Raw genomic sequence first — 15,768 nt, 5'->3', positions numbered from 1 at the left:
GATGTGTGTGGCAGCCCACTTGGCAGCAGAGAGAGTAATGCCTTTACAATCTGAGCCTCAGCTGTGCTTGTTGAGGCAAGTGAAAGAAAGGACTCAAACTCAGTCCTAGGATTTTTCTGAGAGTTAATAAAAGCACAAACAGGGGACATTTTACACAGTCCACCCATGTTGGAAGGTACTTTCTTCAGCCACTGTGCCTCCTTGCATTTAAACCCCTGACCGCTTTCAGTGTCTGCATCTAATCAAGCCTCTGGCCCCATTATCTCTCCCTCCCTCTTGCTCCCTCATTCCCTCAGTCTGACCTTACAAGGAGAGGCAACAGGGTTGATGTCATTGAATGAAGAATGCTGCAAGAATCCAGAGAGAAAAGAGAGCAGGAGGAGGCGGAGGAATAGGAGGAGGAGTAGGAGGAGGAGTAGGAGGAGGGGTCTGACTGGACAGTTTATGAGGATACTCACAGAAAGGAGAAAGAGAGAGAGAGAGAGAGAGGGAGAGGTGCTGTTTACATAGTAACACATAAGTCCTGGGCCGAAGTCAAACGAGAAAGAACTTGTTTGGAAGGATGGTGTCATTCCTTTTCCAGACTGAAAAGCCCAGGGGGAGGGTCTAATAGCTGGAGAGGGGAAGAGAGAAAGAGAAGTTGCCATTACAGACAGCTCTTACTCAGCTTGGACCAACAGAAAAAAGAAGAACAAAAGAAAGAGAAGTAAAAAAAAAACTAAAAAAAACTAAAAGGGAGATCAACACTGCAGCTGTATCAACAGGGTAAGTCATTTTATGCGCTGTGTGACTCAGATCAAGATATCAGAAGGTGGTGGCATGCCTTACTTTTTAGGGGCAGACTGCTACAGGTTACCTAATAAGGTGAAATCTTTTTGTTAGTGTGTCATGAGGGCGCAGATGTGTTGCTTGCCCAGTGAGGGCAGTTAACACCAAGCGTTGGAAGTGTGTTTGAAGTGTGACAATCAGTGTGGATCTGTCACATGGCAGCGTTTTAAATTAAAAAAAGACTCTTATTAAAAAAAAAAAAAAAAAAAAAAAAAAAAGATACCTCGTAGTGGGTGGTGGTCCCCGGTCTGCTCTGTGGATGTGAACAACCCCCCCCCCCCCCCCCCACCCTGCACGTAAGAGCTACACCAGCTGATGGGTACCGACGATAAGGCATGGCAATGCGGAAGCTCCGACAGGAAGTCCAGCTAAAAAAAAGTTGACTAAGCTAGGCAGCTAGCGACGCGGCTGGACGCATGCGTGTGCCTCACAGTGTCGCAAAAAAAAAATAATTAAACTTGATGACAGCGTGGTTAAGAGAAACTCTCCGATTTGCCATATGAGGTAATACAAAAAACAAAACAAAAAAATGGGGCTTCGTTAGATAGTTTTACGGCCGAAACCTCCTGATCATCAGACGGTGTGAGCGAGTGGTCCGGCCGGAGCTAACGTTACCGAGAGGTTACGTATATCACACACACACACACACACACACACACGCTGGCTGGTCCGAGGTGCAGGTGAGCAACTTATTACTCAGACTTTATCTGATTTAATGTTGTGAGATTACGTGTGCCGAAGCTTTAACGTAAAAAAACAAACAACAACAAAAAAACGCAGCGTTAGCTTTGTTAGCCAGCTTTAGCCAGAAACCTTCATGTGTACACTGATGGAGGCTCGTGTTTGATGAACCTAAGCTGCCGCTCTTCCTCTGATGTATGTATTGACTACTCGTCCACTTCGTGGCTGTAAACTCATAAGTAAGTGGGCCGACAGCCGGGGGAAAAAACCTGCGTAATCTAAATGCCGGAGGACGGTGGAGCAGCAAGCTTTATTGATTGTGCCAAGTCAGTAGAAATCTGTCTTCAGGTGATGTGTTTCATGTTTTACTGTTTTGTTGTGTCCACATTAAGGGGATCTATGACTCTTTCATGCGCCTGCACACAATGGTAACACCCCCTCCCTCCTTAATGGGCTGGACAAAATATGAGGAACATCTTTCAATATAATGCAGACCAGTACAACATCACCCAATATGACCTCGATAGTAGACATAAAGTAGGAAGAATCACCTTTCTGACGATGTCAACAAAAACTGAAAATGCATAAGCTTTATAAAAGTAGAATTTATGGCAAAGTTGGTGGATTTATGGCTGCAATTAATGATTATTTTGGTAATCAATGAATCTGTCGTTTATTTTCTCTGTAATCCGTTAACCTGTCAGAAAATGGTGGAAAATGTCAACCGGTGTTTGCCAAAGCCCAAGACGCAGCCTAAAATGTCTTGTTTTGTCCCGACACACAGTCCACAACCAAAAGATATTCAGTTTATCATCATGGAGGACAAAGAAAACCAGAAAAGGCAATGATCAAAGTAATTGCCGATTTATGTCCCATCAATGAGCTAATGAATTAATCATGTTATCATTCCAGCTCTAATTTGATCGCACTAGATTCAGTTCACCTCAAATAAGCTTTATTGTTATTATGCAGTTAGTGAAGCATGTAAAGAAAAGTGTCATAAGGCTCCTTTGAACCTGTGCAAACTGAATTTGGCTTCGGGCCATAGACTATATTGGGCAACAAAATTTACCATAATAGAAAGATGAATAAAGTAAAGTCTATTTGTTTGTACAAGTAATAAGTAAGAATGTAGACTTGGACTACGCTCACTAAAGTATGAAGTGAAAAAGTGTAGGCATCATCCACCGGTGGTGTAAACTAGGAGGAATGTGTGATATTGGCAGAGGAGTAACTAACTCACTATTAGGCAAATTATAACGGCAGGAAAGTTCAAGGCTCTATCAGAGCTCAGGTTACTGATGGCACTAGGATATCTAAAAAGGTACTCGGAAATAGTGACTAGTGTCGTTTGTAAGAGCGTGAGATGCCACAGCTCTGTTCACTAACAAGTGATGTCATTTGAGTGGAAGTTCTATAACTTTGTGAATGTGAAAATCCTCTGATTATAAGAGAGCCTTAACCCAAGGCCACGCCAAGTACGATGTGTTTAAGACTAACTTATGGCTAGAAGCTTCAAGTCTGAGGTTAGTGTGGGGCCTGTGTTTGAAAAGACTGAGATTATGGTTGCTGACGCCTCAGTAAATTGGTGAGGCAAATACAAATCTGTGAATGAATAGCACATGGCTCTAATTATGACTAGAGTGATGAGGAATCCTCCTTAATTGTAGCCTCCACGAGTCAGAACAGACAAAAAGTTATTTTAGAGCATTCCTTTGCCTCAAATCAATGTTTGTCTAGCGCTTTGATCTGGTCTCACTGTCTTGTGATACTTCTTTGGCCTACATTACACTGTATGTTAGTGCAAGCAGACATGGCTGCTGGGATGAGAGTCTGATACACAGTCCAGTGGCTGATGTTATTATCCGTTTTTAAATGTTGTCCGTTCAATCATTCTTTTAGCTGCAGTCTGAGAGGGAGAAAAACACTGGCGCTCCATGCATGTCCAGTGACCTGTAAGATTGGATTCAAAAGGGTTGTTTGTCCCCGCATTAGTGACCCCTGGCCCAGACACGCTTTCCCAGAAACCGGGTGTGCAACTAGCATTGGAACAATAGGAAGCCTCATCAACAACTCACTAGTCACTGATGAAATTAATGACCAGACATGGAAGGAATGCCAAGAAGTACTGTAAGAAATACAGGTTTTCTTTAGGCCCACTGTGCCTTCCCGATAAATATGCTTTGTCTTTATTTTTCATAATAATTTGCATTACCAAATTTATGTATATTTAGCAGTGAAAGCAGTAGTGAACTCATTAGTGATTTGGGACCTTTAGTTTTACCAGTATTGTTTTCAACAGTTTACTATATTTATGTGAGCATAGTGGTACCATATCACCAAATCAAAAATACATTACCCACATAATATGGGTGTTTTTTTTTTGTTTTTTTTATAAGATCAGGACAAAGAAGATTGAAGTTTAATGAGCCATCTTGCTATACTGCCTCTATATGTGACCTTTTAAAAAGCTCCAGCTGTATATAAACTAAATTTAGTGCCTCCTTAACAGAAAGCAATGAACCACTGCCGAGTTAAAAGTTTTCCTTTTAAAAGTGGGATAAACTCCTCCTTTACCACTATTGAACCACATACATGTAGTAGCTGCCTTCAGAGGAGACAACATGTCCAAGTTAAGTACAGTAAGAACACCAAGACAAAACACAAAGACTAAACTAAGTACCAAACAGCTTCGCTTTACTTTTTTGTTTTGTCGTTCATAAGGAACTGAAAAAGAAGAAGTCTCCCAGCTTTACAGATGATTTCAAAATCACGCTGCGCTGACAGATGCAACACCCCTGCTGCTTTTTATATCCTTTGAGGTAGTTCAGCTGACTACATTCACTCTCTGTCCCATGTGTAAGTTAGTTCCTGATATGAAGGAATCACAAACAAACTGGGCTGTGGTTCCCAAACCTGGTTGAGAACCATCTTTCTGGTCTGTAAAGGCTGCTCAGCCATGTGGAGTTTATACAAAGTTCAAAAGCTACAGAGCACAGTGTGTGATTTATGCTGGGGCCCTTACAAAAGGCTACACGGTGCCATCCTCCATCACAGCTGCAACGTAGAGATGATTAAATGCAGCCACAAGTGATGTCATTCAGTTCAAGTGGCGGGTGAGAAATGAACCAGAGGCTGAGGAAGGAATAAAAGAAATGAAACGGTTGTGCTCTGCCCCAGAATGTTTGTCTGTGCATCAGACTGAGAATGAGCCAAAACTTAAGACAATCGCTCCTCATTTAAGGAGTAAAAATAACGGATGAAAGCGGCAAAGATATATAGAAAGAGACCATGATTAGAGGGAAGTGGGGGGCGGGAAGAAAAAAAGGTGATGTCACTGAGCTGTTGTGCCAAAAATGTTCCTCCGCTGAGGGTCTCTCTCATCTGATGGATCAAGTTTCAAGATAGATTTGCTGTAGGATGTCTGGGGATGAGTGTGTAGCTGACCTCACCGTATGGAATCCCTAAGGACTGTATCAAGAAACACATTAAACCTGACCTCAAGTTATCATTGCTGTTAAATAATTAAGAGTACTATTGTATATTGGCTCTTTAGAAACAAGGTGGCTACATCAAAAGACTAAATCACAGTCTATATCGATCCTTGTCAAACACTCCTTTTAGAGGGTATGTTGAGAGTACTTTGTTGATATTCACACATGAGAACCTCATTTAAAGCTAAGAGCCTTATCTTGGCTGTAACCAGTCAATCTGTTTTTGCACTGAGTCCACTTTGTGAAGTAGGTCTTTATACTTGGTTTATAAGAGGCCAGCTGTTTTCCAAAAGACCTGTCCTTTCTCTTTCTTTCAGTGATTTTATTTTTCCATTGCTGCAGGTTTTAGTCTGGCCATGTGTTTCTGTGTCATCACCAAAGAAGTAGAACAGCTCTTTGCCTCTCCATTAGAGCTTCACCTTCTCCCCTTATTGATTCACACAGCAATTTTCTGAATTATTTAAGTGGGTTGGCGAAATGGAGCTAAGATTCTGTAGGTAGACATTTCTGTAACTCTACTCAAAGTCAGTGACATTCAAGAGTGTTTTTTCCACTGACTGGGTGAACCTTTATGATGAGACAAATGGTTAAAACTGGGTGTAAGATTTGTATCATCAGTCATTATTCCTCCAGTCATTTTTTGTTTTGTAACATTGGAAAGCTGTAATAATTTTTGCCAGGTATTCAAAAACCGATGAAAAATATACTCTAACAAAGGATGACTCATGACCCTGAGTGCTTAAAGTTGGGTGTTGCCAACAGTTTACTAAATCCATGATTCATGGTAGGATTTTTAGACTACCTCATGACACAATGCAACAGCTGACACCCCTGTAATAGCACAGGTTGGTTTGGACATATATGGTTACTATTGTTTAACATCAGTAAATCTTCCTTTGAAGGAAGCTGACCCAAAAAGCAGAAGCAGTGCTCTCTCATCAGGGAAGCGGGTTATGTCATGAGTGCCAGAGACACTTTCAGGAGCTGTAAGGAGGTTTCTTTGTCCTGTCAGAACTTGAAGCATTGTCTGTGTCCCATCAAAAAGGAATGAGGATGAAGCACTCAGAATTTTTCCTGGTTGGTTTACCTTCAGCTAGACTCAGTCTCCATAATCATTTTGAAGGCTCTCATACCTGACATCGCTCTAGAAAGTATGGTTTCCAAACACTAACTCACTTTCATCTAAATGGTGTTCATCTAAATGATGAAAGTAACTGAGTTTGCATTGTGGCTTAAAATGTACACCAAGTTTTCTGTTCAGCACAGTGACACGTGATTGTTACACCTTTTTAAAGACAGAGTTCCAGTAAGTTCAACTAGAAGGAGTCCATTTCAGTGCTGTGATGTAAACAAACAATTGCAGTATTTGATATTTTGGGGAATCCTGTAGTGTTATTTTTTAATGGCTTAATCGTGTTATAGCGAGAACCATGGTAACATGGTTCAACCGCGCACGTCAACCCCTCTCCTGTGAAATAAATATTAAACTTAACCTAAGAAGGCCAAAACAAACCACATTTATATACTTTGTATATCTGTTTTGCAATGATTTCCAGTCTGAGCAGTTGCAGACTTAACGAGGAAGGATTGATGTACCTTCTGCAGAGCAAGCGAATAATGAATGTGCATTTATTGTGAAGGGCAACCATGCTTTTGACAAAAGATAATGTTTGGGGCCGGTGGTCTTCAGGGAAATGTACTCAGACTTTGCAAGGAATCTCAGCACTGAACACTGAATCGCAACGTTTGTTTAACCGCAAGCATGTGTGAAGTAAATAGCCTCTTTTTGACCTACCATGAAGACTTTATGATAGTCGCTGTCTAGGAGCAAATGTGTCGCTGTGTGTTTATGTGAGTGTAAACAGCCATGTGTTACATATTGTAAATTGTCTCTGGCATCTGGGAGTGCCACAGTGTCTGCGCCCTTAGCTCGGTATACATGGCCTCAGGAAATTTTCACACACTTTTCTCCCACTCCATTATAGACTGTTTGCCAAAGCTTTTCCTGTTTAAAGAGTACTGCTGGATTTGCAGGATGCTCCTGGGTTATTTTCTTCTTTACTGTTATTTCACTAAAACCAAAAATAGTCCCAACTCAATTTTAAGACATACCACAAGTCACAATAAACTTCTATTTTAATTAATTTTACTTAGACTATAGGGATTCAGCATACACGTATACAATAGTTACCAATCTGCAGAGTGTACTGATTTGGCAATGAGAATAAAAGATGTAAATGTCAATCAAGAAATGTTAAACAATATACAGTAAATGAATCGGTTAAACTAACTTTAGTGAGCTGTCCCTTTTTAAATGTTTTAAACTTAGGATAGAGAAAGAAAGATGTTCTCCCGAAGATGTATTACTCCTACTTCCTATTTTTTTTAAATTGTTCCTGCCATATTATCATCCAAAATTTGTTTTACAGTTGTGGCACAATTTTAATTTTGTAATGCAATTAAAGCCAATTATCAAGCAAGTTAGTGCGGACATCTTTCAGTGTTCATAATGCTGTTATTTTTTTCGCTGTGGATGTATTACAAACTCTAAATCTGGTTATAATTAGTGTGTAGTTTGCATCTGTGTCCAGCCAAATGGTTTGTTGATGTGTCATCACCACTAATTCTCCAGCTAAATGCCCAACGTGCATATGCTGCCAAGGAATGCGAGCCCTTCGACTTCACTCAGCTGATTAATGTTGGTTTTATCCTATCGGGTGTTACAGTAGGAATCCTGAGGCTGGAGTTGTTTGGCTTTCATGCAACCCCGATTCATATTTTTGTTGTAAAACAGGCATTTGTACAGGAATGAAAATGATCAGTGACGAACTGTTCATGACGTTTCTTCTGTTTCTCCTCAGATAAATACACAAAATGGAGGACTCCAACAGCAGCAAGCCATTCATGGTGACGTCCTCTCTGAACTTCAAAGTCACCACCCCGTCCTTCTACAACCAGCCAAAGAAGTTTGCTTCTGTGGCACCGCCACGGCCCAAAAGTCTGACACCTCCCTCAGCTCCATCACCAACACCGATAGGCACAGCTGTTATTGGTCGAGTGGGAGATCTGCCTCCACCTCCCCCTTCGCTCTGTGATGGTATTTGCATTATTTATGCTGTTTTCCAAACCATTTTTGTGTCTTGTTTTAATTTCTATCCACTCAGAGAATAACCCGACCCTATCCTACCTCCTGCTGCTTCACACCTTATGGATAGAACACATCGGTTGTGTGGTTCTGTTTTAGTGAGTTGTCTCTGACACTACATCACTGTAAACTGCCTTTCTGAAGTTTTAGTAAAATATTCAAACTCCTGCTTTTGTGAGAGATTTTACTTTTACTTTAGAGTTGTGCACAGTTATACAACTAGTTTGAATCTATGATCTAATTCATGTACGCAGTCAGAGAAACCAGCTAAATTAAAGGTAGCATGTGCAGTTTTTGACCACGCATAAAGAAGTCATATTCATGTGACTTCAGCTGGTTTCACACGATTCAGATTGATGGTGGTTACGTGCAAAGAAGAGTAGCCATCACCTGCAAAGGCTGAGTGGGACAGATAGCAAGCAAACATGGATGTAAATGCAATATGAATGCATTTCCAAATGTTTTATGCCGGAGGAAATTAATTCTGTTCAGATCTTTAGGATGCACGCAGTGTGTTTTGATAAGAAACACTAAATGTAAACACAACATTTTGTTTGTTTACAATAAAACTTCATAGGTGCATTTAATGCAGGAAATTGACCAGGTAGAATGAGCTTTTGACTTGGGAGACATTTTAAGAAGTCATCATTAGAAAAGCGCACCAAAGAGCATTAAGCACATCTCATACTAGCCAAATTTTCCAAACGCTTTTGTTTTTTGTTATGTCTCATTTGTTGTTTTTCTATAAACATGTTATTAAAGTATTCAGTAAAATTGAGCTGAATGATCAAATCAAAATTGAGAGTAAAGGCGTTGTTTTGTGATGGCTTTTAACCAATCAACCCCCCCTCCCTCCACCTCGTTTTTGTCAGACTTCCCACCCCCTCCCCCTCCTCCACTGGATGATGATTTGCCAGCCCCTCCCCCTGAATGCCAAACCACACCCAATGCCACTGATGTCCCTCCTCCCACCTTCCCTGCTCCACCTCCAGTGGCCGATGACCTGCCCCTCCCAGCTCCCCCTGAGGAGAATGCCTGTCCGCCCACCTGTCCCTCTCCCCCTCCTCCCCCTCCACCTCCACCTCTCCCTGCCTCTGGTATCAGTAATCCCGGTGCTGCTGGGAATCCACAGGTGAGTCAAAAGAGTATCTTCACCACATGCATCTAAAGTTTCTTTGACTGTCTGCATGAGTCTTCCTTTCGCTGCATGTAACTCCATGTACGTATAATTTGATAATCAGTTGGGACATTGGAACACATTGTTGTCCTAATGAGTCTACACAGTGTTTGCAGGAAATACCGTCTTCTGAGATTTTCCCACAAATCATATTAGCATTAGTCTGGTAAATTGCCCAGTTCCATGCTTCTAACGGGATTATTGCCCATTTATGTCACTGAAATAGTTTTTAGACATGCAATGAAAGGTTTATTGTAGAGATGGTAATTGTCAAACTGCTTCAATTATAGTTTTTTTTGTCAGGATACAAAGGCATGTATGGAATTGGATATTTTTGGTAGTGATCGTTAAAAAGTACAAAATGTAAATGTTTAAAAAGGCTTGAAAATAATGAAAACCTTATGTCTAAATTATTGAAGAGCTTATGCTAAATGCTTCTCTGCAATCTGCCCAATGAATAGAAAATTACCTAATTGAACATGCAGTATGCACTTTCATCTGACCAGAGAATAAAAGTAAAATATAATTCATGTATTCACCATTGTCATTAATCCCAGTATCAAGTTTGTTTCTTTACCATTATTCTTTCATTCTGGGTTTTCCACCTCAGTAACCATCCAAGTGTCACAGTTTTTGGTTACACTTCATTCTGCATTTGCACTTTGAGTCTTAATTAAACACGGATATGTAAACATAACTTGTTGTTAATGTCTATTTACAGTCTGTAACAATCGTTCTCCTCTTTATCCACCTTTCTCGACTCATCCATGCATCAGTTTCTTCAGTTTGTTTGTGTGAATAAATGTACTTGTTGTGATTATTTCCCCCTTCTGTCTCCTTCCGCCAGAGACTGATTGAAAAGCAGACAAGCTTCGATAAACAGCTTGACTCTCTGACTGACTTGTTGTCTGAGATGGAGACCAGAGGACCTTTCAACCCCAAGGTACAAAGCACAGAAAGCTGGGGAATACGCTGCAACAAACATTAGACTTTAGGTCTAAGTTGACTACAGAGATAAGATCAGATGAGAGAGACAATGACAGCAGGCTTTGACTCACAGGAAGCTTGCTGCAGAAAAAGAGTGAGTCAGACAGAGAACAGGAAAAAAATAAAGGTAGGTTAGTGGAAATAGTTTGGAGAGACACCAAGTTAATTTCATTAGTCTCTCCTCATCTGTTCAGGTTGAAAGCTCAATTTGAAGTGAACTGCACACGCAGCACACCAGACTGAAAGAGAAAGCAAAAAGTGAGATAGCTGGTGATTCACGCTGAGAGGGGATACAGGGAGGGAGAGTGATGCACAGAAGTGAGTGGAGAGCATGAAGAGTGTGATGAAGCCAGAGTGTGCTGCCAGAGAATCAGTGAGAGGGCCATAAATGGAGAGTGTTTTTATCCGACTGGGAGGTACTGGATCAGGGCAGAATAATGTTGGCTCAAAACGGCAAAATAAATGTCAGAAAGACAAAGCACGTCTGATAAGCTCAAACTGTGGAGTGCCTCCAGTGTTTACTTTAATCAAAATACCTCATTCAATATAATAAAAGTGTCCGCTTGCAGCATTCCAGCATGCAGTGTTTTACACTAGAAATGAACTTCCCTCTGTTGAATTATAGTTTACGGTCAATTTAAGTTTTACGTCTCCAAAAGAACTAAATCCTTGTCTATAATAGTCTCACATTGAATTAGACTTTTTTCTGAGTGGTGTTGAGGTAATGGATGTTGAAAGAGATCATTTTGTTGTTCTTGTTCTGTCCGTAGCTACCAAGCCAGTATTCATCTGCACCCAAGCCTTCAGCTCCTCCCCCAACTGCTCCCAAACCAGCCCTCTCCTTCCTCCCACCCCCTGAAATGGGAGACCGCCCCCCTCCTGCTCCCTGGGCAGAGGAACTGAAAGCCAGAACAAACCGACAAGCCAATCACAACACTGCACCAAACTCTGTCGCCCAGCCATTCGCTAAGGCCCCGGCTGTGGCTCCCAAGTCCGGCTTTGGGGGAAGAACAGCAACATCATCGTCGTCTCTGGCACAAAAACTCAACCAGAACCTGAACCAGATGCCCACCCCAATCAGCAGTGCACCAAAACCTTCCCCTTCCAAAGCCACCGGCTCTTTCCCTCCACCCCCTGCAGCTCCGCCCGCACCTCCTAGTCCACCGAATAACATGGCCGCTGCTTCAGCCACAGCACCTAATCACATAAAGAGCTCTCCCTTTGCCAGTCAGGTGAATGCAAACCAAAACCCTCCTGCTGCTGTGCCTCCTCCTCAACCCAAGATGATGGCATCTCCACCCTCCTCCTTTAATCAACCAATGAAAACTTCCCCTTCATCAATGGTATGTTTCAGCTTTTTGCCTTGCCTGTAGCTGTAGAAAACCACAAGAAGTACAAGCAATTCAGTTTATAGTCAATGGATAAGAATTCTGGACATGCACGGTGTTTTTAAAGGTAAATTGTTCAGTCATAAATAACAAAATGTTCTATGTAGGCATGCTGTATTAAACATTGTAAATAATGTATACATATTCACTAATGGATTCTTGTGTGTGCAGCCCTCCCCCCCTGGCCCAGTTCCAATCCTAGGTGGAGGCGTTCCTCTGAACATGAGGGAGGTGGAGGAGCTGGAGAGAATGACCAAGGACTTCATTAAAGACATGGACACTCACGCACCTGTCATATCCTCCCCTCCCACAGGTGCAGACATGCATATTCAGTGGCAAACACAGATTCATTTCACACTTCACCACTCACACAGTCGTACTATCAGTCTTCCATATGCTAATGAGGAAATCATTTAACATAACTTCTATCTCACGCCATGATCATCTGCACTAATGCAGATGAATGGTGGATGTCATTGTTGCTAATTACAGTCATTGAGTAGCTTCTCCTTCGCACGTCTTGTACAAGTGTATCAAAAAATTATCAAGAGTTGGTAATGTGATTAAGTATAAACAAAAGTAATTGTTTAAGTTTTTGTTTGCTAATATTCTTGGTGAACTGAATGAAGGCAAAAAGTATTTGGCAATAACATTTCAGTAACCCACACTGGAAATGTTTAGCACACAAAAGAAATAAATGATTTTCTTGTCAGCCTGATGTCTGCTTGCGTTGTACAAAGACTTATGGATATTAAAATATACACAATTTATTCTTCATATTCTACTATGTTAGTGCAGTAGGATTTTTTTTTAATCTACATTGGTTCTGTTTACTGCTACAAGTGTATAATCTGTTTTTATGAAAGTGTTATTAGCATTAACTAGACAACGTAATCCACGCAGGCGCAGCTGAGTAAATAGGTGGATGTATTTGTGTATAATGTTGTTTATGTTTCTCCCTCTTTTCTTCAGAGGTTTGTGGGAAGTGTGGCGAGGCTCTCTCCCGTACTCAGCCAGCAGTGAGGGCCATGGATAAACTCTTCCACTCCAGCTGCTTCTGTTGCATGAGCTGTCATCGCCCCCTGCAGGGCATGCAGTTCTACGACAGGGATGGCTCACCACAGTGTGAGGACTGTTACATGGTGAGGAGACGCAAACAGATTGTCTCTCAATTGTTTATTCTATGTTGACTATCAAATTCAGTTTGGAGCTGATGGTCACTGTAGGTTCACACCAGTTTAAATTTGTTTCCCTTCCTATTATATAAAATTGGTGAAGTTATGGGGATCTTGTCTAATTATATCAAGAAAAGTTGTGCTGAAGTGAAACCTCTTTTATCATTTTAGCTGTTTCAGTGTAGCAACAACTGACACTTAAACTCTGTTTCATTTAATATCTGGTGTTTTTAGTGAAAAGCCAAGAAAGTTCTTCCACTGTTAAAAAGGGTCATGTCCACGTAGCGGAACTAATACGTTTCATCTGAGCAGAAACTGCTGATCGCACAGCAAATGCACCATCATTTCCAAGTGTGCTTCCAGGTTTTAGTTTTATATCTCAGTTTTATATTTCTATATCGCTTACATGCCTTCTCGTGCTCCTCAGAGTTCCCTGGCCATGTGCTCCCGGTGTGGGGAGAGGATCACAGACCGGGTGCTGAAGGCGGTGGGACAGTGTTTCCATGCCCAGTGTTTCCGCTGCAGCACCTGCTCCTGCATACTTGAGGGTGCACCCTTCATCACTGACGACAACAACAACCCCTACTGTGTCCAGGATTATCACAGGTGGCTACGGACTCCTAAATAGTTATAACAAAGCAGTACATTTCTATTCATTTGTTACGAGACGTGATGATGTGATGCAATGTATCATTCTAACTAAACAAAATAGGAAGAGAGCTGGGACAAAATGTGTTAACCAGTTGTTCTTCAGCACAAGAAAGCATTATCTGCTAAAGCATGTATTTTTTTTTAGGTCAAATACATTTTGTGTTTGGATTTATCATTAATCTCACCTATCAAGGTCATTGATAAAAGAGGCCATGCCGGAGGAAAGAAGTAGCAACACTTCTTCCACACTTGGTTCGAATCACTTGAAACTTGTGTCTCCATCTCCTGCTGCTAAAAGCTGTTATAGTGTTTAAAACAATTGGGTTTGACAAAGTTGATTAATTACGGTTACTAGTTGACAGGCCCGGAAGCAACACATTTTATGAAGTTTCATTAGAATATTGTGTATTGCTTCAGTATGTGGGGGTAATTTACTAATGGGCACCTCTCGACCTTTCTCCTGCAGGCGTTTCTCCCCTCTGTGTGTGAGCTGCAATGAACCCATCATTCCAGCCCCGGGCAGCGAGGAGACAGTCAGAGTCGTTGCCCTCGACAAGAACTTCCACCTCAAGTGTTACCGCTGTGAGGTAAGACAATCAAGCACAACATTTCCGATCAAAATACACATCCCATGGTGTAATCGTGCACTCTAGAAAGTAATAAAAATATAATAAATATATATTCATTTACTCTGCAGGACTGTGCCCGCCCTCTCTCCATAGAAGCGGATGAAAATGGTTGTTATCCACTAGATGGTAAAATCCTGTGTATGAAGTGCCACACCCAGCGAGCCAAGCAGGCTGCGCAGTGATTGGCTGATGCAGCATCACTGAGTTTAACTATGAACCAAAATCCTAAAGCACAGGATTCATCCAGCTGCCAATTTGCCTTTGCAACAGGGCTTTTATTCAGTATACGTGCGCAGGTGTGAATGTGAATGTGCAGAGTGAAAAGGTATGTTTGCATGCAGATACAGTGTAGTATTCCCTTCATCTTTGTTCACTTTACTCAGTGCAGAGGTAATGTACTGCACTGAAAAAATAAACTCCCCTCATCTATTATTCCCAGTCTCCAATCTCCCATTTAGCCTTCTTTGTGTACTAGACCGTATTTTTTGCGCCAATTGTTTGTTTATGCTAAAATATCCAGCATAACTTGCACAAGAACAGTTGGGTCAAAAGAGCAGTCTGATAAATGTAAAGTTGCCTTTCTCGTTCTCTCACCTAAATATCGTTAGTAGCATCATGAACTGAGATATTTCTCTTAAGACTTTCTCTGGCTGGTCTCTTTCCCTATGAGCATTGTAATGATGTTGATGTGCCTGCGTCAGATTGTTACCATAGGGTGAGGAGTATAACAAACCTCCAATTTTACCATTATATGGACATTTCACCACTCTGATTGGCTGGTGGTAAAGTATATCGTCAACCCTTTGGCACTTGTTGTACCAACCAGCATGGTTAATGATGATTCCCTGCATAAGAAGTGCTTTATATCAGCCAATCTTCTCTGACAGCATTTTACTGTTGTCTAGGGCTATAACGCAACTGCAAAAATATTTAAAAAAAAACAAAAAAAAAACAGTGAATGTTGCTCTAAGTTTTAGTGATGTGAATTTGATCATTTACAGGCATGCGTTGACTTATGTCTTGTTGCTCTTTCTCTCTATTTGATCATACTGTATAAGGACACAAATAAAACAAAAATCAGCCATTTCCTTTTAAAAAAAATAACTTTGAGCTGATTTAATTGTGGTGAGTATTTTTAGAAGCATGCTTTTTGGATGCAGAAATCATGAACAGACAAGCACAGATTCAATCCCGGGATCTCAAAATATAAAAACAATTTAGTTATAAATGGCAGCTGCATTGCTGGAAACAGGACCTGTTATGTAATTGTTGCACAGTTCCATAGTGAAGTAAAATACCCTTTTAGCATCACTTTGACTCCAGAGTCCATGCACATGATAATTTTTTTTAAGGAAACACCAACTAGAAGCATAATAGTAGCTTTTGATAGGCATTTCTTAGACTCTCGCTTTAAGTACTAATAATTTATGGACCTATTTTTTATTAATTATTAAGGTAACGTGTACCAGTACTAAAATAACCTGTCCTGACTGTAGGATAATATAATTTTAGAGGCATTCAAGCTTTAGGTAGCAGATGTTAAAAACACAGTGACCAAATACTTTAAAGCGTTAAGTTTAGTAAATAAGTTACATGGGATTTAAGGTTTTGAC

General features: G+C 41.0%; 1 protein-coding gene across 4 annotated transcripts; it reads left to right on the top strand.

The window, feature by feature from the left end:
* Positions 1-456: 456 nt before the first annotated feature.
* zyx (zyxin) lies at positions 457-15,082 on the top strand. 4 transcript variants are annotated; one of them, XM_069142512.1, is made up of 10 exons: positions 457-765; positions 7,865-8,100; positions 9,021-9,280; positions 10,173-10,268; positions 11,083-11,655; positions 11,872-12,013; positions 12,673-12,842; positions 13,303-13,481; positions 13,993-14,113; positions 14,224-15,082. In XM_069142512.1, exons 2-10 carry the CDS (start codon positions 7,878-7,880, stop codon positions 14,335-14,337), a joined length of 1,878 nt encoding a protein of 625 aa, XP_068998613.1. In that variant the 5' UTR covers positions 457-765; positions 7,865-7,877; the 3' UTR covers positions 14,338-15,082. The 4 variants fall into 4 exon arrangements, with proteins under 4 accessions (XP_068998613.1, XP_068998616.1, XP_068998614.1 ...); XM_069142515.1 differs by lacking the exon at positions 457-765 and adding an exon at positions 774-1,332; XM_069142513.1 differs by lacking the exon at positions 457-765 and adding an exon at positions 1,339-1,449.
* Positions 15,083-15,768: the final 686 nt, after the last annotated feature.

Source organism: Embiotoca jacksoni, unplaced genomic scaffold (assembly GCF_022577435.1).
Source record: "Embiotoca jacksoni isolate LCO1_2020_lvr unplaced genomic scaffold, fEmbJac1.0.p SCAF_11, whole genome shotgun sequence".
In the NCBI taxonomy this organism is placed as follows: domain Eukaryota; kingdom Metazoa; phylum Chordata; class Actinopteri; family Embiotocidae; genus Embiotoca; species Embiotoca jacksoni.
This window is presented reverse-complemented; position numbering and strand designations above follow the sequence as displayed.

Coding starts and splice junctions, on each gene's coding strand:
- zyx (XM_069142512.1), top strand. CDS start 7,878: ATGGAGGACTCCAACAGCAGCAAGCCATTCATGGTGACGTCCTCTCTG. Junction 9,281..10,172: donor GTGCTGCTGGGAATCCACAG/GTGAGTCAAAAG, acceptor TCCTTCCGCCAG/AGACTGATTGAAAAGCAGAC. Junction 13,482..13,992: donor TGTGTCCAGGATTATCACAG/GTGGCTACGGAC, acceptor TTTCTCCTGCAG/GCGTTTCTCCCCTCTGTGTG.